The 22100-nt window shown below is 51.5% G+C and overlaps 8 protein-coding genes across 8 annotated transcripts; 4 read left to right on the forward strand and 4 right to left on the reverse strand.

Moving 5' to 3' along the window:
- Positions 1-1046: 1046 nt before the first annotated feature.
- Positions 1047-3764, forward strand: V8C40DRAFT_63989 (Zn(II)2Cys6 transcription factor). The gene is made up of 5 exons (XM_083223226.1): positions 1047-1219; positions 1377-1395; positions 1577-2659; positions 2761-2982; positions 3064-3764. The coding sequence occupies exons 1-5, from the start codon at positions 1147-1149 to the stop codon at positions 3671-3673; spliced, it is 2007 nt and encodes a 668-aa protein (XP_083070427.1). The 5' UTR covers positions 1047-1146; the 3' UTR covers positions 3674-3764.
- A 1274-nt stretch (positions 3765-5038) lies between these two features.
- V8C40DRAFT_251695 (copper amine oxidase) lies at positions 5039-7922 on the forward strand. The gene has a single exon (XM_083217235.1). The coding sequence runs from the start codon at positions 5581-5583 to the stop codon at positions 7585-7587; it is 2007 nt and encodes a 668-aa protein (XP_083070428.1). The 5' UTR covers positions 5039-5580; the 3' UTR covers positions 7588-7922.
- Positions 7791-10155, reverse strand: V8C40DRAFT_251698 (amidase signature domain-containing protein). Its single transcript, XM_083217236.1, has 3 exons — positions 9724-10155; positions 8983-9426; positions 7791-8912 (listed from the first exon to the last, which is right to left on the reverse strand). Exons 1-3 carry the CDS (start codon positions 9994-9996, stop codon positions 7995-7997), a joined length of 1635 nt encoding a protein of 544 aa, XP_083070429.1. The 5' UTR covers positions 9997-10155; the 3' UTR covers positions 7791-7994.
- Positions 10156-11107: 952 nt separating this feature from the next.
- Positions 11108-13672, reverse strand: V8C40DRAFT_251701 (uncharacterized protein). Its single transcript, XM_083217237.1, has 4 exons — positions 12989-13672; positions 12665-12916; positions 12076-12589; positions 11108-12008 (listed from the first exon to the last, which is right to left on the reverse strand). The coding sequence occupies exons 1-4, from the start codon at positions 13069-13071 to the stop codon at positions 11364-11366; spliced, it is 1494 nt and encodes a 497-aa protein (XP_083070430.1). The 5' UTR covers positions 13072-13672; the 3' UTR covers positions 11108-11363.
- Positions 13673-15259: 1587 nt separating this feature from the next.
- On the reverse strand, positions 15260-16106 carry V8C40DRAFT_281140 (uncharacterized protein; the record flags this gene model as incomplete). Its single annotated transcript, XM_083221536.1, has 2 exons — positions 15260-15895; positions 15999-16106. 2 exons carry the CDS (start codon positions 16104-16106, stop codon positions 15260-15262), a joined length of 744 nt encoding a protein of 247 aa, XP_083070431.1.
- Positions 16107-18425: 2319 nt separating this feature from the next.
- Positions 18426-19473, reverse strand: V8C40DRAFT_281142 (uncharacterized protein; the record flags this gene model as incomplete). The annotated part of the gene is made up of 2 exons (XM_083221537.1): positions 19194-19473; positions 18426-19140 (listed from the first exon to the last, which is right to left on the reverse strand). The coding sequence occupies exons 1-2, from the start codon at positions 19205-19207 to the stop codon at positions 18426-18428; spliced, it is 729 nt and encodes a 242-aa protein (XP_083070432.1). The 5' UTR covers positions 19208-19473.
- V8C40DRAFT_281148 (alpha/beta-hydrolase) lies at positions 19474-20827 on the forward strand. The gene has a single exon (XM_083221538.1). It carries the CDS (start codon positions 19741-19743, stop codon positions 20605-20607), a length of 867 nt encoding a protein of 288 aa, XP_083070433.1. The 5' UTR covers positions 19474-19740; the 3' UTR covers positions 20608-20827.
- Positions 20672-22098, forward strand: V8C40DRAFT_251705 (uncharacterized protein). The gene has a single exon (XM_083217238.1). It carries the CDS (start codon positions 21021-21023, stop codon positions 21789-21791), a length of 771 nt encoding a protein of 256 aa, XP_083070434.1. The 5' UTR covers positions 20672-21020; the 3' UTR covers positions 21792-22098.
- Positions 22099-22100: the final 2 nt, after the last annotated feature.

Genomic DNA, 22100 nt, shown 5'->3' on the forward strand with positions numbered 1-22100 from the left:
AGCGATGCTTCAGAGCCCTGTCAGCGACGCCAAAGGAGCCAGGCCAGCCACCGGCTCAAGTTTCTTGCGTGTGTATCCACCGCGAATAGTTTCATGGGCATGGGGGCGGTTCGTGACGCCTCGCAAGCGCCGTGGTCAGCACCTTGAGCGAATCTTCAGAGTCTCGAAGCCGTGCCCTGTGTGTTGTAAAGTCCGTATGGCGCGTAGGTTTTGTGGCATATCAGTGACTTGCGCACGTTTTTGATAGGGGGCGTCCCGAGATAAGGACCATTTAGCTTGGGAGGGCGTAGAAGCTAGAGGGAATTCGCAATGAATAGAGAAGAATAGCTCGCTAAGTTGTTAGCTGGTGGCTGGCTAATAGCGTTGATGGCTTGGGATGCCGCGATCAAGATCTGACCAACAATAGTCTGCTTTCGTTGTTTTCCAGTGTTTTGTTTCTCTCACCTTTGCTCTGGTTTCCATTGCTTTCTCTGAACTGCGTCTAGCCATGTGTTGCTAGCCAGCAGATTCACGGAGCTTCGGCCCTCTTCTTTCTCTCCCCCTTTTCCCTGCTCCTCTCCAAAAACAGGCCAGTCTCTGGGCCATCATGCTTCTCCTCCTACCTTGCACACTCCCAGGAATGGCGATTTTGGCTCTCAATCCAACGCAACGGACAATTCAAGCCAAACGGCGTATTACCCCGCGTCTTCCCGTGCTCTTGTGGCTCCTTGGCTCCTTGGCTTCTGACCGGGTTTGATTTGCTCATCTAGAAAGCTTCCATATCCATATCCATGCCTGGCCTGAGCATTGGCTGTTTCTTTCCAAGCAATCGCAGAGCCCCCGGTTACTCGAACTAGGGCCGATTTTCCTCAATTCACATCCCGGGCAACGTTTCTTCTTTCTTCTTCTTTCGGATATCGCCGTGTTCATTTTCACGGCGTTTTCTCTTCTCTTCCTTTTCTTTTGACATTTTTGCATTACGAGCGATACTGCCATTTATTTTTATTTTTATGAATTACTTTTTTTGATTGGCCATGTCTCTGTGATTTATTTTTTTAATTCACGACTTCGTTTTGTACCTTTTTTTGATACAGTTTTCTCGGCGGAACCGGCTTGCATGGAGAGTCGGTAAAAGAAAAGGGTGTTCTTTCGCAACCACTTTCCTGAATGGCGCGCCGGGTCCGAAAGACGCCGTGGAGCCGCACGGGATGCAGTACATGCAAGCGGAGGAGAAAGAAGTGTGAGTCTCATTCTGCCATTTTTATTTCGAGCGGGCGTCGCGGCATGTGTTTGGGGGCTGTATGGACTCGTGTGCGTGAGACACGGCAGAGACAGCAGGCAGCGATAGAGAGAGAAACAACAGAGACTGTGGATTTGACTGACGCTGAGAACTGCAGGTGATGGCCAAAAGCCGAGGTAGGTTTTTAAGCAGCTCTTTTTCTTTCTTTTGTTTCGTTCTTTTTTTGCAAGCACTTTACGCGAAGATACTATTGACTAGCCGAAGCTCGACGAGCTTACCTCGGACCGAACTTGCTACCCTTTGATTGATTCCCTTTGCTGGGGATTTTGTTTTAACTGACCTTCTCGACAATGGCAGGTGTCAGACATGCCTGCGGCTGGGCCTCGAATGCGTACAGTTCGACATCTTCTGTCCCATCAACGTCGTTACACCGACACGCGAATCCCGGCCGTCTGGAGCGGTGACGGACGCCGCCCCGGAGCCAGATCCGGACGAATCGAATCACTCGAGCCCGGCATCGACATCATCGGGGTCTTCCGGCGGCACGGCAGACGACGCAGAGTCCAGCAGCGAGCCGGCGGAATGGCAGAGCGTCTCTTCTTCTTCTTCCGCGCTGGTGCCGTCGACGGCTCGGCGGAGGCTCTCGCGGTCGTCGTCATCGTCGCGGTCGTCACAGTCGCAGTATGAGTCGCAGTTTCAGCTACAATCATCACCGCACCAACAGCATCATCAACATAATCATCATCACCAGGTGGCCCTGCGGACTCGTGGCGGCTCGCGGGACGAGCGGCCGATGCCGTCGCTGTCGGCCTTTTCATACCTGTCTACGAGCGAATACTTCTTTTTGCAATACTACCTGGAGCGGCTGAGCAACGTGCTAGTCAACGCAAACAGCTACGTCAACCCGCTGAAGCAGCTGATCCTGCCGCGGATAGCCTCGTCGAACCTCCTACTCGACGCAATCTGCGCCACCGCGGCCCTTCACCGGTCGAGTGCGAACGACGTCGACCGGTCGGAATACTCAACCATGGCGACGCGGTACTACGTCCGCGTGCTGTCGGCTGTGCGGGACTTGATTCCACGAGTGACAAACAGTTCCAGCGGTGCCTCTAGCTCTGGTTCCAGTAGGAGAAGAGAGCTGATAACGGATGGTAGAGAGTCAAGTCCCGTCGAGAGCGAAAGCAGCGGTGACTACGGTAACAGTAACAGCAATGGCAAGGGCAAAATAAAGAACAAGAACAAGAGGAAGGTCATCATCGAGGACAAGGATACGGCCGAGATGGCCATTCTGGCGTCCATCTTCCTGTGCAAATACGAAATCATCAAGGACGGCGTGGAAAACTGGCGCTTCCACCTGCGAGGCATCGAGTCGCTGTGCCAGTCGCTGGACCCGGAGCAGCAAGCTTCCATGTCGAATACGCTGGCCTACGTCCGTAGCTTGTGAGTGCAAAGAATGCACCCTTTTCTTGTCACCTTATTCTCCCTCCTCCTCGTCTAATTCTTGTTTCGTCTTGGTCTTGAGCTAATTGGCCACAAAATAGCATGTCGTATCATAAGAATATTGCTCGGGTCACAGAATACGCGCCGTATGTCAGAGAAGGGGAATTTGAGCATGAGCCATTCGAGATTGGCACACTGTTTCCAGTTGACCCCTACATGGGCTTCTCGCAGAGCCTCATTATTCTCCTCGGCCGGGTCAACGACCTCCTCGTGATAAACATACGAGATGAACCGTATAAAGTGAGGGAAGAAGTAGAGGAAATGTACGTGAAGAAACCAGATCTAGACGAGATTCTCCCCGCACCGACAGGCCAACTGACTAATTGACTGACTTCCTTGAATAGATTAAGCCTGCTGGCCAGGAGAAGCTGGAGTGCCGATCGGTTCGCCATTCCTGAGGGTATGGGTCCCTCGACGATTGAAAACTCGTCGCACATTGCCGAGGCGTATCGATGTGCCGTCATTGCGTGTATCCATGCCGCGCTCGAGATTCTGGCGGAGAGAGAGAGAGACGCCGCTGTTTATTCTCCTGTAGTGCCGATGGAGGAGCTGTCATTACAATCCCAATTGCAGCAGTCAACAATTCCCATTCCCATTCCCATCCCCATCCCCATCCCCATAGACTGGGCATCCCTGCACGCCCTTTTGCCCGTAGAAAAGGCCGAGGCCCTGACAGACTGTCTAGCGGCGGTGGCGCGGGTTCCGCTGGGATGTCCGGAAGAGGCCGGTCTGCTGCCGCTGCTGTTTATCGTTGCGTGCGAGACCAACCGACAGGACCAAGCAAAGGAGGCGTTGCTGCGGGTGGAAGCGCTGGGGAGCCACATTGGGCTGGGGAACGTGCGGTGTGCGAGCCTGTTGCTGAAGGAGGTGTGGGCGAAGAAGTCGGTGCAGAAAGACTTTCATGATTGGCGGGGGTTGCTGGCTAAAGTGAAGTGGGATCTCATTATTACTTAGGAGATGCCATGATGGAGAGACCAACGTCGTTGAGAGGTGATGATCGTTCAGAGATGTCATGATGGAGAGACCACTATCGTCGAGACATGATCATCATTGAGAGACCATCATCATTAAGAGATGATGATGATTGAGAGATGATCGTTGAGAGGTGATGACCATTGACAAATGTGAAGCTCCATCATCCATGAAGAGTTTCATGATTAATTGAGAGGTCGTCAACTGAGAGGCCGTCAATTAGGAGATCATCATCAATGAAGAGTTCATCATCAATGATGAATGCATCATCGATGGAGAGCTCATCAGCTGAGAGATGATTCCTTGTGGGGCCATAAACTGAGACGCCATCAATTGAGAGACCATCGACTGAGAAGCCATCGTGGATTGAGAAGCTGTCGGCTGAGGTCATCCTGCGTGAGGCCGTCGATTGAGACTTCATCACCCGAGAAAGAGAGAGTGAGAGATGGCGTATTTGCGACCTAAAATGATGTACTTCTCCTCTTTCTTGTTCTCCCTTTTTTTTGTCTTCTTTTTGATTCGCTTCTTTTCTTTTTCATGTGTTGTTTAGCCCGTTTTTCGTTGTCGATTCGATATTCTCGCGCCCGTGGAATTGTGTCATTTTGACTTGGTATGGGAAACAAACACGACGGGAACAAATGGCGTCTTTAGCTATAGTATATAACCAAAACTAGTAATTTTGTGAGAAAAAAACCCCCCCATCAATCGGAGAAAGATACGAAAGAAATGGGGAACGGACGGACCTTGGCCTTTATTTAAATGTGATCAAACTACAAGTTTAGCAGCTGACTCGCAGCCACCAAAAGACTTGCTACTAGTCATGCAGTTGACAAAATAAATGGCTTGATCCACGCGGTTGGTCCGGGGCCTTTGATGATTCTGCTTCCGAAGAAATAGAATAGGGTTGCCAGCTCAAAAAAGTCTCTTTGTTTTTCTGACAGGACAAGGAGGAGAGACGGAGAGAATCTCCACAGCGGGTTGATTTTCCTTTTAGTGCGCGTATCTTTGGCCCAAAGAGGAATCGGGAAGAGACGGCCGCCTCCGCATTTGATGGTGGTTGGTTCGATGGGAACAGATCGGATGTTGGTTCCCTAGTCAATAAGGCTTTTGGGTAAATTCAAACAAGGGAGGGGGGAGGGGGGAAACTAAACTGATAGTTTGATGGACGAGGATAGAGGGGAAAGCTCCGATTCGGAAGTTGAAGCGTAAGTTGTACGCTGGCGTGAGTTTCTAGTGGTGTTGGGATGGGATCAACGGGAGGGCGTGATAAGGGGAGACTGGATTATGCTGATTATATACCTGGAGACGTGGGCGGTTGGGCACGTATGGATCAAGTACTACTCGTATCGTAATCTGTGGGTATTGGAGTCTAATACTACAATGACGGGAACGAATGGAGGCCGGAATGTGATGATGGGCATGGCTTAGTATAAGAGGGCTTGACGCCTCCCCCCCTGGAGCATCTGTCAACTTGTCGACTTGACTGGTCAGCTTTGGGATCTCGGCTGGAGAATTAAAGGCTGAAAGTAGCAGGCAAAGATCCTTACCTTACTTGCCGTCTTTGCTAACACGACTTGGGTACTGAATGCTACTGCTGGTGGTTGCACAGTACAACTATTCTGATACGGATCTGACTGTTCCGGATACTATTCTAGATAGCGGCACTATTCCCGTGCAACGACAACACAACGGACCGTAAGCACGGCTACGTCAATAGACGACTCGTTGATACCGGTAGCTCGGTGAACTCCCGTTCGTTATACTACTTCGGAGTATTATACGGAGAGTGCGGAGTGCATATGCTATTGCATACTACACTATACACTCCCGCATTTGCATCTCGCTCATACCTATAGTCGGTATCATTGCATACCACTTATACCGCAAAAATGCATCCCTTTGACCCCATCCGCCCCGAGGAAATCACCCTCACCACATCCATCCTCAAGGCCGCCCTCCCCGGCGTCAACCTCCGCTTCAAAGTCATCGACGTCAAGGAGCCCATCAAGCAACATGTCATCCCCTACATCGAGGCCGAGCGGACAGGCCAGCCTCTTCCAAAGCCGCCTCCTCGCCTCGTCTACAGCTACCTGCACCGCCTAGACTCTTATGCCTTCCTCAAGGCGGTCGTCAACCTCGACACAAAGGCCGTCATCGATCTCAAGGAGCTGCCCAAGCACATCCAGGGCCCCGTCGATGTGGACGAGATGATTGGGCTCGAGACGGTGATTCTGAAGCACCCGCGGGTCATTGCCGAGATTGAAAAGCTCAAGCTGCCCGAGGGTGTTACTGTCTGCACGGATCCGTGGATCTACGGCACCGACGACGAGGCTGAGACGAGAAGGCTGGTGCAGTTTTACATGTTTATCGTGCCTGTTGCGCATCCGCAGTCGAACCATTACTCGTTACCGTGTGCGTTTTCGCCTGTTATTGATGCGAATTCCATGGAGCTCGTCCGCATCGATTATCTGCCCACTGGAGGCGATCACTCGTTCGTCGAGACGCAGCCATGGAAGCCCGTCAAGGCTGTTGAATACGCCCACGAACTACTAGAAACGCCCCAGCGGACGGACCTGAAGCCATTGATTGTGCAGCAGCCGGAAGGTCCATCGTTTTCGCTCGACGGCCACCTGGTCAACTGGCAAAAGTGGCGGTTCCGCGTCGGCTTCAACTACCGCGAGGGCCTCGTGCTGTACAACCTCACCTACGACGGCCGCAATGTCTTTTACCGCCTGGCCCTGTCCGAAATGACGGTCCCTTACGGAGACCCTCGAAAGCCGTTCCATCGCAAGCAGGCCTTTGACGTGGGCGATGTTGGATTGGGCATCACTTGCAACCAGCTCAGCCTCGGATGCGACTGTCTGGGCCACATCAAGTACTTTGATGGCTTCAGGATCGATTCGCAAGGAAGGCCGGTACATCTGCAGAACGTCATTTGTCTGCACGAGCAAGACGCTGGAATCCTGCACAAGCACACAAACTACCGCAATGGTCAGGCGACGGTGGTGCGGAATCGGCAGTTGGTGGTGCAGATGATTTGCACCGTCTCCAACTACGAGTACATCTTCGCCTGGATCCTAGATCAGGCTGGTGGTGTCGAGTTTGAGGTCCGCGCCACGGGGGTCTTGTCGACGATCCCGATTGACGATGCCGAGGGCCTCAAGCTGCCCTTCTCAACCCCTGTTGGCCCCGGAGTATCGGCGCCGTATCACCAGCACATCTTCAACCTGCGCGTCGACCCGGCTATTGACGGCTTCAACAACACCGTCATCTACGAGGACAGCGTGCCCCTCGATCCTCAAGAGCACGGCATTGACGACCCTTACGGCGTGGGCTACGTTGCTCGCACGACGGTGCTGGACAAGGCGGGCTTCGCAGACACAAACGTCGAGCTGGGCCGCGTCTTCAAGATCCGCAACGACAGCATCATCAACGCCATCAGCCGCAAGCCCGTGGCCTACAAGGTCCAGACCGTCGCCAGCCAGCGCATGCTCATGTCTGCCCGGTCCTTCAACGCTCGCCGCGCGCGCTTCCACGAGCACGCCGTCTGGGTAACTCGCCACCGCGACGACGAGCTGTTTGCCGCGGGCGAGTTTACAAACCAGAGCCGTCTGAGTACAGGTGTTGATGCGTACGCGGCCCGAGGTGATGATATTGTTGATCAGGACGTTGTGTTTTGGCACACTTTTGCTCTGACGCACAACCCGCGGCCCGAGGACTTTCCCGTGATGCCCGTGGAGAGGCTGAGCGTGCACTTTAAGCCTGTGGGGTTCCATGAGAAGAATCCGGCGTTGGATGTGCCGAGCTCGCAGCAGGCGGAGAACAAGTCGACGTTGGTGGAGGCGACGGGAGAGGCGGCGGCGTGTTGCGAGACGACGACGGCAAGCAAGTTGTGAGGGAATTGATTGTTACATCAGGACGGGAGTATAGAGGATGAAGATATGTAGACTACGTTGGACATGGCACGGAGATGTGGCTGCTGTGATGCTGAAAGAAGTGTTGATATTATGATATTACGATTGATATATGGTTTGTGTATGTACAGTTGGATGGAAGAGGCGGAATACGTTGACGAAGATGATGAATTTTACGAGCAAACTGGGAGGGACACGTGCGTATTTGTATTGTTTTACATCTCGTTACTAGCTTTGATATAAAGCTTTCCCTCGTGATAGTCTTTCAGGAGTCATCTATTGTAACATAGGTATCTATAACATCTTTTCTTGCTCAAGCAACATTCCTTTGGATTCCATTCCATATTCGTTTCAAGCATCAACATTCACCAACATCATCATCATCATCCTCACTTGCTGAGCAGCGCCTTTTCAATCACCCGCGCCGCCTGCATCACCATCCGCTCGTGATACCGCTTGCCCACAACTTGGATACCAATCGGCAGACCCTCCGCATCTTCGGGAGAGTAAATCTCCCAGTAGTGCTTCTCCAGGTCGTTCTTGGGCTTGTACTCCTCCCTCAGCTCTGCGGGAGTCGCGTCGCCCACCAGTTTGCCCGCAGGCATTGCTACGGCCGGATACTGCAGCAGGTTCCAGATGGACGTGTAGCCCCAGTATCTCGTCGCTCCGTGGGGGCCGGCCACGCTCGGATAGATGGGGGCGAGCACCACGTCGACGTCGAACTGGTTCCAGTGGTCGCTGTACTCAGCGCGGAATCCATCACGAGCTTCCTTGAGACCCTCGGGAGACGAAGCCACGGAGGCACGGCCCTTTTGGCACTCGTTGATGATCCACTCCGTCAGGGGCAAGACGGCCTCGCCACCCTTTGCACAGAGAGCGCGGATGTTTGCGCCACCGTCCTCAAAGTAGTTTGCGGCAATGATACTCCAGCCCCTAGCGTGGTCCATGGGCGAAAACGACACAGTCTGGACGTCTATGGCGCGGCCCAGCTTCTCGGCAATCTTGCGCATGGCGGCCTTGACCGGCGGAAGGGGGGACACGACGCCGTCGTCTGACAAGATGCCGACCTTGAGCGGGCGCGTCTCGTCCAGCTGGCGGCCCATGGAGGACGACAGGATGCTACCTGGGATGAGCGAGACGTCGTCGATCCAGGGGAGCGTCGAGGAGTAGGCCTTGCAGAAGAGCTCGAGGTCGCGGAGGGAGCGCGCAAAAGGGCCCAGAGTGCCGACAATGGAGTCGTGGCCGGGGGTTGGGACGACGACGCCCTTGCCGCTAAACCGACTTGGCGAGGGCTTGAAGCCGTAGAGCTTTAGAATGATTCATGTCAGCATCACTGAGGGCAGGGTAACAATCACGGTACAAAATGAGTCTTCTTACCCCGTTGAACGCTGCTGGGACTCTGATAGAACCTCCAATGTCACCTCCAATGCCCAGCACCGACGCATGCATGCCCATCAGCGCCGCCTCACCACCCGTACTGCCTCCCGCCGTCAGCTGGCGGTTCCGCGGGTTCACCGTGGTGCCGTAGATGTTGTTGGAAGTCTCGAGGTGCATGCCCGCCTGGGGCTGGTTGGTGCGGGCAAAGACAACGGCGCCCAGCTTGCGGAACGTCTTGACGATGGCGGCGTCATCGTGGCTGGTGCTGTTGATCCAGGTGACGAAGCCGGCGTTTGTGAGGTGGGAGGCGACGCCGATCTGGTTCTTGAGGGAGAGGGGGATGCCGTGGAGGGGGCCGATGAGGCGGCCGGTGAGGGCTAGATGCTGGTCGCAGGCCTCGGCGTCGTAGATGGCTTCGGCGAGGAGCTCGGTGAGGCAGTTTGTCTGGGAGGGTGAGTTAGCATTGATGTATGGATATGGATATGGAGAGAGATGAAGACGAATTGTATGTATGACGATTGATAGAGAGAGCGAGATAGAGAGTATGGAAGTGATGGGCAGCGTGGTAGAGCTGAAGATGAGAAGATGGAGAGGGGTTTGGAGGGGTAAAGGGGGGATTGATTGATGGAGGGGGAAAGTGTCGACAACAGAGTTGACAGAGGTGACGATGATGAAGCAAACAGCCATGATCCAGTTCATCGATAGAGAATAGAAATTCCAGCACCATCACCCAAAACTCACACACTGCTGGGCAATCGTCGCCCTCTTGCGAAACGCCGACAGAAGCTCCACGGCCGTCACCTTCTTGGCCGCCAGCATCTCCAGCAGCGCCGTGGCATCGTAATCTTCGGTGAGCTGCAGCTCGGCGTCGGACAGCAGGCCGCTGGACCGGGGCACCGAAGTGACGTCCTGAGGAAGCGCGGTGATTTGCGACAGCGAGAAGAGCACGCTCTTGTCGAGGGAGGCATCGCGCAGGGAGATTGCCGTGCGGATGTGATCCTGCTGTTCAGTCATGTTTGCTTTGCTTTGTTTGTTTTGTTTTGTTGTCGAAGCTGTGATGGTGATGTTATGAGGGAAGCATTTGGTGGGCAGAGGGAGAGGCACCGAGAAATCAAAAGGTGAGTAAATTGATTGATTGATGCAAGGCTGTCAAGTTTGCAATTCAGATACGATAGATAGGTAGATAGATAGAGAGCTTCACAATCATCCAACTTTTGGTCGGAACCCCCTCAGTTATGTTTTCTTTCCCTCCCAAAACGGCATCTAGCTACCCCATGGCTGCCCAACATGCATCTACACATGAAAATCAAGAATTATTAAATAATAAAACATAGGAAATCGAATAAATAAAAAGAATAAACAGGTCAAAAACCCAACACCACAACAAAATGCCCACAAAACCCCTCAACCCCTCTTAGCGTATATATTGCCCCCTTTGGCATAGCACTCGATGCCGGCACGCAAAGCCGGAAGGAACGAGCAAGACAAGCTTAGCAGAAAGAAACGAACGGACTTTTCTTTGTCAAGAAGCTGCAACTCTACGGAGTAGTCTATAAGACTATAACCAAAGTGAACAGACGGGAACTTGGTTCAACGGGACTGATTCCCGCGCGGGGTTTCCCGGCGGAAAATGGAGTCTAGCCCCGGGGGTCCGTTTCTTAAAATCGTACGTCAATGCCTTTATTTTAGTTCATACATGTTCTTTATTTTAGTTTTTAAAAAATCCCTGTGGTGCTGATTGTATTGTTCCTAGGTTCCGCGACTAGCAACGGGTCGTTGATGAAATGGGGCCCGGGATTTGTTGCTTGGATCAAGGGTTGGTTGGTGGGCTTGTGGGTTGCATTGCGACGCTGTGTTGGTTGTGATGAAGATTGCAAAACGGCTTGGCGTCGATATCAATGAACTGAGTGGGTGTCGAGGGTATCCGTCCGCTAGCCCGGGTGCGACGGCTGCGAGTCTTGATTGTGCTGATGCTATGGATAACAATCTTGGCTTTCTCGGTAATTATTTGCGATGATGCCATGAATAACACATTGGTCTTCTTGGTACTTGTTTGCGAAGAGAAATGCCAGTCGTAGAATGAGAGGTGATGGAACCAACAGCAAGTAGTCAATGTGCGTGTTAGCGTCATTTAATAATTCATATTCAAAAGCTTTGCAATTTATATGCTATTGGCATCGAGCTCATACCCATGAGCATGCCCCAAGATATCCCAATATTTCCCATTTCCATAATATGCCGTGACAGACATGCAACCATTAGTATATATATGTGTGTGATCGTTAAAACAAATCCCCAGAAAAAGTAAAAGGTAGCTCCAGACCCCAGGCTTCATTGTACGTTCGTTAAAAAAACAACAGCGGAGAAAAAAGCAAATAGCTTTACTCCTTCTGTGAGCCTGCTGACTCGCTCTGGTCAACAGCCTTCTCGTGAACTTGGTCGTGCTCGTGCTCGTGCTCGTGCTCGTGTTCCCCTACGACCTCTTCAAACGCCTCGGGAATCACCACGCCCTCCTCTTGTCCATACTTCGTATCGGTCGTGTAAAGGTAGATGGCCACCATGGTGAGGCACAGTCCCACAATCATCATGCCAAAGTAAGATCCCGCCTCCCTGATAAACTGCACGCCGTGAGAGTCGATTCCAAAGGCCGTGGCTGTGCCAAATGCCTGGAAGCCCTTGAAGTAACCGCTGTAGCGTCCCAGAACATGTGGCTCGTTGGAAAAGGTGCTGTATGTCCAGTGGTGGAAGTTTTGGAAGATAGGGTAGCAAGCTCCGAACAGGATGTAGATGACAAAGGGGCCGGCAAACTTGCTCGTCTCGGTCCAGTCAATCGCACGCGGTGTCTCTGATCGGTCAATGTGGTTGACGGAGAGGAACGAGACCATGGCGATCCAAGTTCCTCCAATGACAAAGGCCACGAATCCTCCAGCAACAAAGGCTCGGCGTCGACGCGATCCAAAGATTTTGGCGTCGCAGATCCAGGCAATGGCGAGGGCTCCCAGGACCTGGAAGATCCAGTAGCAAAACTAGAAATCACACTTATGTTAGGACTTTCAACAAGTTGGTTGAGTAAGCGAGGGCACAGGTACTCACGTTGGCCAGGGATCGAGTTCTGGCGTTAAAATACCAGGCGTTAAAGGCTCCCGTCAAGGACAGGTACATCTCACTGCTGTAGATGGACAGGGTGATGAGCGCCATCTTGGGCTCCAGACAAGTCAGGCCGAGAGCCTTGAGCTCCTGGTACCACGGAAGAGGGGTGAAGGAGGCAATTGGGCGGCCGTCATTGCGTCGAAGCTTGGAGGGATCCAGCAGCAGACCGGCAATCAAGAGACCAGCGCACTCGAGGCAGATGAAGATGATGTAGACGGAAGAAGGCACACCGGAGACGGAGGTGTTGTTGATGGTGACACCCAAGACGATGGCTGCTCCAACAACGGAACCCATGGCGTTGAGAACCCATGATGTGGCAATGTATTTTCCCTTTTCCGCCTCGGTTGGGTAGCAAGTGGTGATATAGCCTTGAGTCGACCAGAGAAGACCGGCGGACAGACCCAGCCAAGCACCGCCAAAGATGACAAACCAGCTTCCTTCGCCCTTGTCAATCCACCTATTGAGCGTGCAACGATTAGCCTCTAGGTTTACATCTTGTTAGGTTAGAAAGGGGAATTGTCTGCAAACGTACCATAGAGATCCGGCGTACATCGGGTAGCCCGTAGCACCAATCATGAGCGCCCATCGCGGTCCAATCTTGTTGATGATGCTGCCGCCTAGAATACCAGATGCTCCGAACAAGCAGTAGAGAACGACGTTTGCCTTGTTGACGATTCCAATGAGCTGCGGCTGCTTGCCTCCAGCACCCAGACCGGTGATGGCGAGGTACGTGCCCGGATTACAGAACAGCACGAAGCCGACAATGATGGTTTGAACGAATGGCCTACGAAGTTTGGCACGAGTCAGTCAGCAATTCGCGATACGCGTAAACTAATAGGCGAGGTTTGAAACGTACGAATTGTATCGCCATGTCGACAGGCGCTGGTGCTGTGGCTGCGCCTCTACGACGGCAACCTCGTCCTTGTCGGCGGCGGCCATGATGAAAGGGCGAAAGGGAGAAGAGTAATCCTTTCCTGCTTCTTCAAGCGATTGATGAAGCGACGGAGAGGAGGAGAGAAGACGATGATGAGAGGGGACACTAGCAGCTTAGATGGAGCGGGCCGCCTTTGTTATAAATGCCTGCTCTAGTGGTGTCTGTAGCATCGTATCGCATCAGTTCAGAGCCTCCCCACGACGCGACATTGAGGGCAGACAGACGGTCACAAACGTTAAAGATTGAAAATCGATAAAAGAAATCGACCGGTTTGTACTAGCTCTCGCCTATCGACCCTTGCAAAAGAAGCCTGGAGTAGAGAAAAAAAATAATAAACCACGACCCCGGTCCCAGGTTTAACTCTTCCTGGGGGCCAAGCGTATCTTATCCCTGAAAGGGGTCGAAGACGAAGACGAGCGAAGAGGCGTTTGTGACTGCCGACTTGCGACGGGAGGGAAAAAATGACCAGAGGGGGCGGGGAAGTGCCGATTCGTTTGAACCAGACATGGATGGGAGGGAACTAGGATCGTGTCACTGCAGATGTTTAGTTTGTTAGCAGTTAGTTAGCTGGGAAGAGAGGAGAAGAGAGAGAAGAGGATGAAAGAGTGTGGTGGGTTCAGTTCGCCAAACTTCAAAAAAGTGACCTGTACCTTCTTATCGTCAAGTACAGAGTACAGCGAGAGATGGCCGCTGAGGTGGTACTGGTACCTGCGCTGCAACAGCCGAATAATAGCGGCCAGGTCAGGGTTACCGACGCCACCGAGTGGTGTTCCCGACCGCTGCATGTACCGGTGACGGGACGGACGGGCGGTGGATGCTTGCTTCATGCATGTTGGTTGTCGATTCAGTCAAGACGAGATGGAGTGGATGCTTCAACTTTTGCGTTAAAATATTACAGAGTACTAGAACTAGAAGAACTAGGCCTAGAACTAGGACTTCTTTCAAGCCATGCCGCCGCCTTGCCACGATTGCATGTGGCCGGCCCAAACGGGAAGACAAGCGAAGCAAGCCTCAAGCGATGCATGTGGAATAGCCTCAACTCTGTGGCCGTAGTGCTGGGAACGAAATGAAACAAAGCCGTACACCGGTTGTTACTGTACAGGTAATCAAGCTACTGTAGCATCATGGATCACTCCCGTATACCTGCATTGCATTGAACCTGGAACGTCTCCATTAGAAGTCTCCATTGCTACCTGCTGTCTGGGATGTTAGCAACTAAACCCTTGCAGTTTGCAGAACTTACAGTACAACGCAGAACGCTTCTCGAGCCCGCCCTTGCAGAGACATGGCAGGCCCTGCAGGAAGCATCATTCATCATCTTGATCCATGACCGATTCTTCTTCAGCCCGCCTAGCGAGTGAGTCAGGCGAGCAGCTGAGCCGAGCTGAGCTGAGAGTTGAACTTGAAGCGAGCTCGCTGTCATTTGTCACATTTCCCACAACCACATCCCGTCGAGTCAATCAATCAATCAATGCTCTCCGCTGGACTCATACTCGTACACGTTCCATACCATAAATCATCCATGCCCGTTATTACTGTTCATACCGCCACATCCTTCTCGCTAACCCTCATGCAGCATCGTATGCACAATTCTTCTTCCCCGGTATCCAATAATTTCTCACGCTTCAGCCCGCTCAAAACCGCTCCCATGACCGTCCTGATATGATATCACATCTAACACAAGAAAAAAAGAAAAGAAAAATAACCCCAGACGCCTCGCTAATCTCAAACCGTCAATCAGACATCAGAAAATCGCTTACCAACACCACTCGTTCTCCTCATCCCGCAGAATGTCTCTCACCGTGGAATAGAGCCCTTCGTAAACTTGCTTTTATCTCAGCCCCCCTGGAAACGCCACTACCAGCTGTCTATCCATCATCGGAATCAGCAGCTCGTAAAACGCTGTGAAGGATTTCCTAGCGGAAGATGAACGAGTCAGTGATGAGGCCCAGCTTCGACTCTGCAAACTCGTAATCATTTGCGTAGTTCCAGTGTTCTCATAGACACTCCTATCTGGGTTGTCGTGGTTAATGCAAATCCAGAAGAGAATTCAGAAGAAGGACTCCAGATCATGCATGAAACAGTGCGGTTCGCCAAACAGCAATCCAATCGCCATAATAGCCCTTGTTCCCGTCTTCTCCTTTGCCCCTGATGCCTTCTTCCTCGACTCTCTTATGGCAAGTTCGAGATCTGTTAGGAAGTCTTTCTGGTCCCTTCTCTTTCATTGATTAGAACGTTATTAACGGATACGTTTCGGTGGAGGAACCCGGCCTTTCTCAGAGACTGGTGACCCTGGATGCAGCTCTCTGCAGCGGCCACAAGGGCTGCGGGCGAGCTAGCATTGTAGATTGGCCGTCTGTAGTCTCTCGCTTTGGCGGAGCTGCTGCACTCTCCGTGTCTTCTTTCCCCCCATTGAGCGGTAGAGCGTCTTCGTCGAGTTGTAGCCGCTACAGCTATCGTTGAAGCCGTAAAGACGGATGACACAGATAGCCTTCGTGCTATCGTCGTCGTAGGAGCCGCTGTATCATCTGCAGAAGCACTTTCCATCACGATCGTTATAGCCGTTGAATCAGCTATGGCCGTGGCTATGGCATTGGCTGTAGCTGTGGCATTAGCCATCACTGTAGTAGCCGCCGACTCGGGAGTAGTCGCCGCATCAGCGGTCGTTGTAGGAGCAACTGCAATGGTAATATCCAGTCCCGTGCGAACACTGTTCCGAATATCGTCGTCGGCATCACGAATACGAATCGTCTCGTGATAATAATACCGAGCGACGTTAATCATACCTTCTTGAGTGACCTCTCGAAGAATCTCGCCCTCATCGTCTCGCTCCGGGTATTGCCATGACAAAGGCCGCCTGCGGGTCGTCCTCGAGATGTGCCTTCTAGCAAGGGTTTGCTCTTCCAGCGATACAGCGGGATCATGCAATTACCTCGTCGATGACGAGGCGCTCCGGTCGGCTATCCTGTCCAATCTCGATAAAATGCTTGCCGTCTGACGTCCTGATAGTAGGGTCAAGTCCTAGTCTTTCTTCGTCCATCTAGAAAAACCCAAGCATTGTGGCCACAAACTCCAGCGCACCCTTAGATTCGTTAATGTTGAACTGTTCAGATGCGACCCCTCCTAGTCGATCATATTCCCACAACCACACGAGAAACCGGTACAGCGAAAAGGCCAGGACGAAACATCGAGGGTCTTGAGCCGATAACACCTCTCCCGCATACGTTACAAAGTCGATCCACGCCACTGGAGCTACGTGTGCGTATGGATTGCTATTCAATTTGCTCGGCACCAAGACGTGACATCAGCGGTATCTGTCTAACTTTCCCGCTTACGACCGATAGACAGACATCGTCGTTGAGGAAGCTGATATCCATGCTGCGTCTTTCCGTATATCCGAACAAGGGTGTTTTTTCGGTTGTGCTAGCAGTGTCCGTCTTTGTGTCAAGGTGGTAGGGGTGAAATTGATCACAAGACTCTGCAACTTGGGCACGACACTGCAGAGCCAAGCCAGGACATCTTGCTCTCCTTCTCCTGCAGCGGCTGACATTCCAGTCCATCCGTCTTGATCAAAGAGCAACTCTTCACCTTACTCCAAGTAAGGAGACAAGCCAAGGAGCCTAAACAAGGGCCAGATACCTCCAGTTCCATTCTCAATTACTTTTCAAGTCGCCTACGACCTAAACGGACGAGCCAAGTGAGACTCTCTCATACCCAAACCTATGGTAGAGAGGCCAGTGACTCCTCCTCTACAACCGAGACGCCGAATAGCCAAGTGACGATTTGTGAGAAAGATTGCAGTGGTCCTGATGACGAATGGGGACAGGAGAAGGAGGTGGAAGGAGAGGAGGACCTGGAAGAGGCCGACATCTCCAAGATCAACGCCATAGAAGAGGAGGAATCGGAAGAAGCCGCACGTATGGCTGGGACTGAGCAGATTCAAATAATGCTCAACGAATGAAAGACGACATCGGCGGCTTCTTCGAGGCGCGGGACGGATGCGAAGAAAGATTGTTCAAACTTGCGAACGCCGACGCCAAGATCAGATTCCTCTTTAAGGATCTAGTCCACCTCGCAAGGCAATACCGCCAAGTTAAGGATGCTGCTCGTGTATCAAATAATTGTCATAGATGACTATCTTATCTGCGGGGGACGAGGAGGGGGCTTTGCCTCGGTGACGGCATTGTAGACTTGACCCCAGATGAAGATGTCGTTGAGATTATCATCAAGGTTATTCTTCGATAATCTCCAGCCTTGCCTCGTCCATGACGAACCACTTCTAGCTGTGGTTTGCGCAAGACAAGGGAAGAGAAGAGAAGTTGAAATGCGTTTGCAGTGTTGAAACCCGCCAGGCCCAGACATCAATGTACGAGCGTTCAACATTCCACATGGCGGCAGCTACCCTAGAATTCTGGCATCCCGTCACAAAATTCTTACCGTCAAAAGCATTTCATCTTCTATCATCGCTGCGTTTTCTTATTGTCGTTACTTTCTCCTACTATTACCATTTTGTTCTACGATCCGCTACTGGATTCTGCTGTCGCTACCTTAATCAACTGTCCGCTGCTCCCTTCTACTATCTACCGTCCTTACTACAGATTGATGAACTACTCTTTCTCTGGTAGGTTGATATTGCCCGAATGATGTCATGGAAGGACCCCCCCCAGCAATATATTGTAGAAGGAGCTACGTGTGGCAAATATATCGAGGCCTATCTTGTGTATCCCATTCACCAAACACGCCGAAGGAACCCTCAAGAGCTTTCCTTTGTCAAAACATTACCTCGGCCAACATATTTATTAATTCACACTTTTCCCATGCTTCTCTTCAATCAACTCTACTTCTCCCGGTTGATAAAGAAGCCCCTGTCGCGCTTGGTATGGCAAGAGGGTACGTGGATCAGAATAGCCTCTCCTTATATATTGAACTCTTGCTTACAAACATCATTTCGTCCTCTCGTCAAAGTCATTGAACGAGTGTATTGATCGACAGCAAAGAAGCAGAATAATTAATGTTTTGTCAACACGGTTGCCCCAAGTCAATTGTGGAGTGCCGAAGTCCCGTGTTGAGTAATTCAGCTGCTTAAGAATGCGAACCGTGGGGAATCTTGATCACAAACACGTCGAGATCGGCGGTCCTCGGCTGCGTGAGAACTCTAAGTGTAAATTACGGGTACCTTATAGTCCAGATTCTATGGGTGGAAATAACGTCACACTGGCGAGCCATTGCCTCGGTCAAAGTCTTCGATCTTGAAATTACATATCGTCCTGCGTAGATATGGTACACTATCGCGACAACAAAAACAACCCTCTGCTTCTGCAAATTCTCGGCTCTAAAATACAAAACCTCGCGTATCGGCTTAGATGTGAATAACCGCAATCTTGATTCCCCTCAAAGTAAACGGAGAAAAGAAAGTCATTCCCGGAACAGACGAGCTCACAACCCGCAGAGTCGGATAAAGATACTTTCCCGCAACGGCGTGATTGTAGCAATTGTGCCACGACGGAACATTTCGCTTCATGACATCTACAGAGTAGTGCATGCGCATCAGTCGATACTCAGCATCAAAGTCGTACTTTTGAACCTTTGTATGCGTAGGATATCCATCGGGGAAAACAACCTCCAACGACCTCCACTTCTCCCCATTCTCGCGCGTCGGGCCGTCTACTTCTCGAGTCTGAATCTCGGGAGTTTCGAGGTAAAAGGGGAAATTGAAGTAGTTCCAATATGCGTAGCCCACGAACCAGAAGAGGTTGTGCACGTCCCACTTCGTTTCCGCGGTGTAGTCGTCAAAGACGTCTTTGGGATTCTTTCGGACATCGACCGGGTCTTTGGAGCCAATCTTGCCGACCTCTGTCTGCGTTGGAGTCCATGACCCGTAGTAGTCGCCAAATTGGAGGATTGTAACTCTTTGGACTTTGGTGTCGACAATTAGTTTGACGTTGTGAGGACCAGGTTGGCCTTTCATCTCCAAAGCCAATCCGGAGAATTCAAACTCCACATTGAGAGACTGAATTGTCTCCCAGTACTCTCGACCACCATGGGCGTCGATGACGCTTTGTAAAAGGTTGGGGCTAGATATTCATTAGCTCCATACTCAAATACATGGAGGAACCCATTAACATACCTAGTAGCAGACATAATGAGCAATGATCAGTTGAAATACAGACTTATAAGTCCCGCACAAAACGCCTTGTGCGGCTTTTATATACTCGCCTTCAGCTCAAGCGAAACTCCTCCAGGTGGGATACTGTCGAGGTTTGCAAACGAACGAGATTGATTACTCATATATTGGAATGGAGCAAATAGTCGCTTGATATGAAACACATGGGCATAAACGATAGTGTAGCAATTGGTATAATTACTAAACGCGGTAGCACGATACCCCTGGCAAGAGCAAAGATCAGTAAACACCAAACATCTAAGGGCCTCAACCAGATATAATTTCAGACATGACTAGTACTTACATGGATCGAGGCTGATTACCAACCCAGATGAGCGTTTGTATAGGTATATAAAGCTGATTGTTGGGACGCCGTTCTGCAACAAGAATTGTGTTGACCACAGCCTTGATATAGCCGCTCAACATTCCACAATCTCAACGCTCCACTGCCAAGCGCCTCTCTTTGTTGATTACAGACATCTCCTAATCGTATTCATACTAGTCCTTCATCATGGCGACTGATAGAGGCCTCGAAATCTCCTCCGCCTTCCCATTCGAGAAGAAAAAGGCCCAAGTCCTCGGTAGTCACATGGCCTACGTCGACGTCGGTACCTCTTCCTCTTCCGGACCCGTCGCCGTCTTCTTGCACGGCAACCCAACATCGTCATATCTCTGGCGAAACATCTTTCCCCATGTAGCAAAGAATACCCGCTGCATTGTGCCCGACCTCATCGGCTTCGGCAATTCAGACAAGGTCGCTGGCCTGGAGTATAGGGTCCGCGACCACCAGCGTTATATCGATGCCTTTTTAGACACAGTCCTTCCATCAGAGCGTGTTATCCTTGTTATTCACGATTGGGGCTCTGCTCTCGGCCTGGACTGGGCCAGTCGCCATGAAATGTTCAGAGACCTCTTTCAGAAGTTTCGTACTCCAGAACTTGGCCGCACCATGATCATTGAGCAAAATTTCTTTGTCGATAAGCTTCTCCCCACGGGTGTCATTCGAGGCTTGACCGACGAGGAAATGGTTCACTACCGCCGACCATTTCTTAACCCTGTAGACCGTGAGCCGGTCTGGAGATTCCCCAACGAGATACCCATTGAAGGTCATCCACAGGAAGTGGTGGAAAAGGCCAAAAACTACACGGCTTGGCTTCTTGCATCAGAGCTGCCGAAACTGTTCTTCTGGGTGAAGCCCGGGACGTTTGTTAGGGAGCAAGACTCTGAGAGGCTGAGCGCACAGATGAAGAATGTCAAGACCATGTATCTTGGAAAAGGAAGTCATTTCGTACAGGAAGACCATCCTCATAGCATTGGACAGGAAATTGTGGCATGGATGGCAGAGTTGGGCCTCTCCGGCGTTAGTGCAAGTCTATAGATGATGTCATTGTACTCCATAGCCATCAATACAACAAACAATTCTGTCAAGATTAGCCGCTTTTGTTTATTTCTGCTATGTCTCAACTCTCAGTCCGTCTTAGGGACGATGTAATACGGCAGTGCGGTTTAACTTGCTGCTCCGTGAAGAAGTTTGTGTCTCCCGGGTTTCGGGTTTCGGACTTGGAAGACGGCACATGTCATTCGGATATCGCTCTTATGTCACAGGTCATCCTCGTATATATGCAGCTCCTCCAACCTCTGTTGCATTGTCTTTGGCATCTTTCATCGATATCAATTGCGATTTCATTAGTCGAGCTTTGCCGCTGCTGATGTAACTATTGTGAGCGACTTCTCATCCATCACTTGGCAGCCATCAACAACGACAAATCCTGGATTGAGACAACAATCGTCATGCCATCCTGGAACCCTTCAAAGCTCTCCTCATCCCTACTCTTGAATATCCGCAATCATCCTATACTCTTCACCTCCGCAATAGCCATCATCCCCTTGGCAGCTCTCGCCATGCCCTCATACCAGGGCTACATCGATCTTGGCCCCGGTGGCCTCCCGCACAACGTCTTCGGTTGGCTTCTTCAAGGCGCTCTACGCCCACTCACTCTGAAAAGTACCGTTGACCATACTGTCTTCAAAAAGCCCGGCGTTTCTGATTCATACGAACCTCATGGCACCACCCGCTTCCTCCAAGAGCCGCTTGCACAGCGTCGAGGCGACAGGCCAGTTATCCCAAACTACGTCGCGCCCCAGAGACAAGCCACAGAAAAGGGAGACAAAGCCCTCATGGACCTCATGAACAACCATCTACAAGACTTGGCAACTCATCATCCAGAGACGCTGGCCGTGAAACCATCCGGCCTGGAAGCCAAAGACAATCCCGCACTTTGGCTCATCGGCACCCCATTGCCAACGTACCTGACGAAAAGCACAAAAGGCGAAATCGTCCACGTACACTCAGAAGCCAGCTCCCACATGGTCCTCAGCCTGACCGACGCGGAGGAAGCCATGGCGAAGGGGTGGGCTGAGCTGCACCCGCTAAGTGGCGTGATGGGACGGATTCCGCTGCCGTATGTCATGATCTATGCGCCAAGGGATGAGGAGGAGTTTGGGGTATGGACGAAGTTTGTGGATGCGGCTATTGCGTTTACTACTGCGGGACAGCATTAGCATCATGACGGCGAGTAACAAGGTTGCACTCTGCATGTTGGAGGCGGGGGAAGCCGAAGCGATGTGTCATTTTTTCTCTTTCTAATACCCACGGTCACTCAACTCTTTTCATGAGCCATGTATCCGAGATAGTTCTCAAAGTGATTTCTTTCATCTCATCTCGATCAATTGGAGTTGCCTTGTGCCTGTGATAGTTGTTGAATGTAATGGGCAAACCCTGATATCTCATAATGATCGGGATCAGTGCCAGGCGGCTACTCTCCTCACGTCAGAAAGCATAATGTGACAGCCAGGGATGAAACTGATATC

The sequence above is a fragment of the Trichoderma camerunense genome (assembly GCF_050948025.1).
Source record: "Trichoderma camerunense strain CBS 138272 chromosome Unknown V8C40scaffold_15, whole genome shotgun sequence".
Lineage (NCBI taxonomy): Eukaryota > Fungi > Ascomycota > Sordariomycetes > Hypocreales > Hypocreaceae > Trichoderma > Trichoderma camerunense.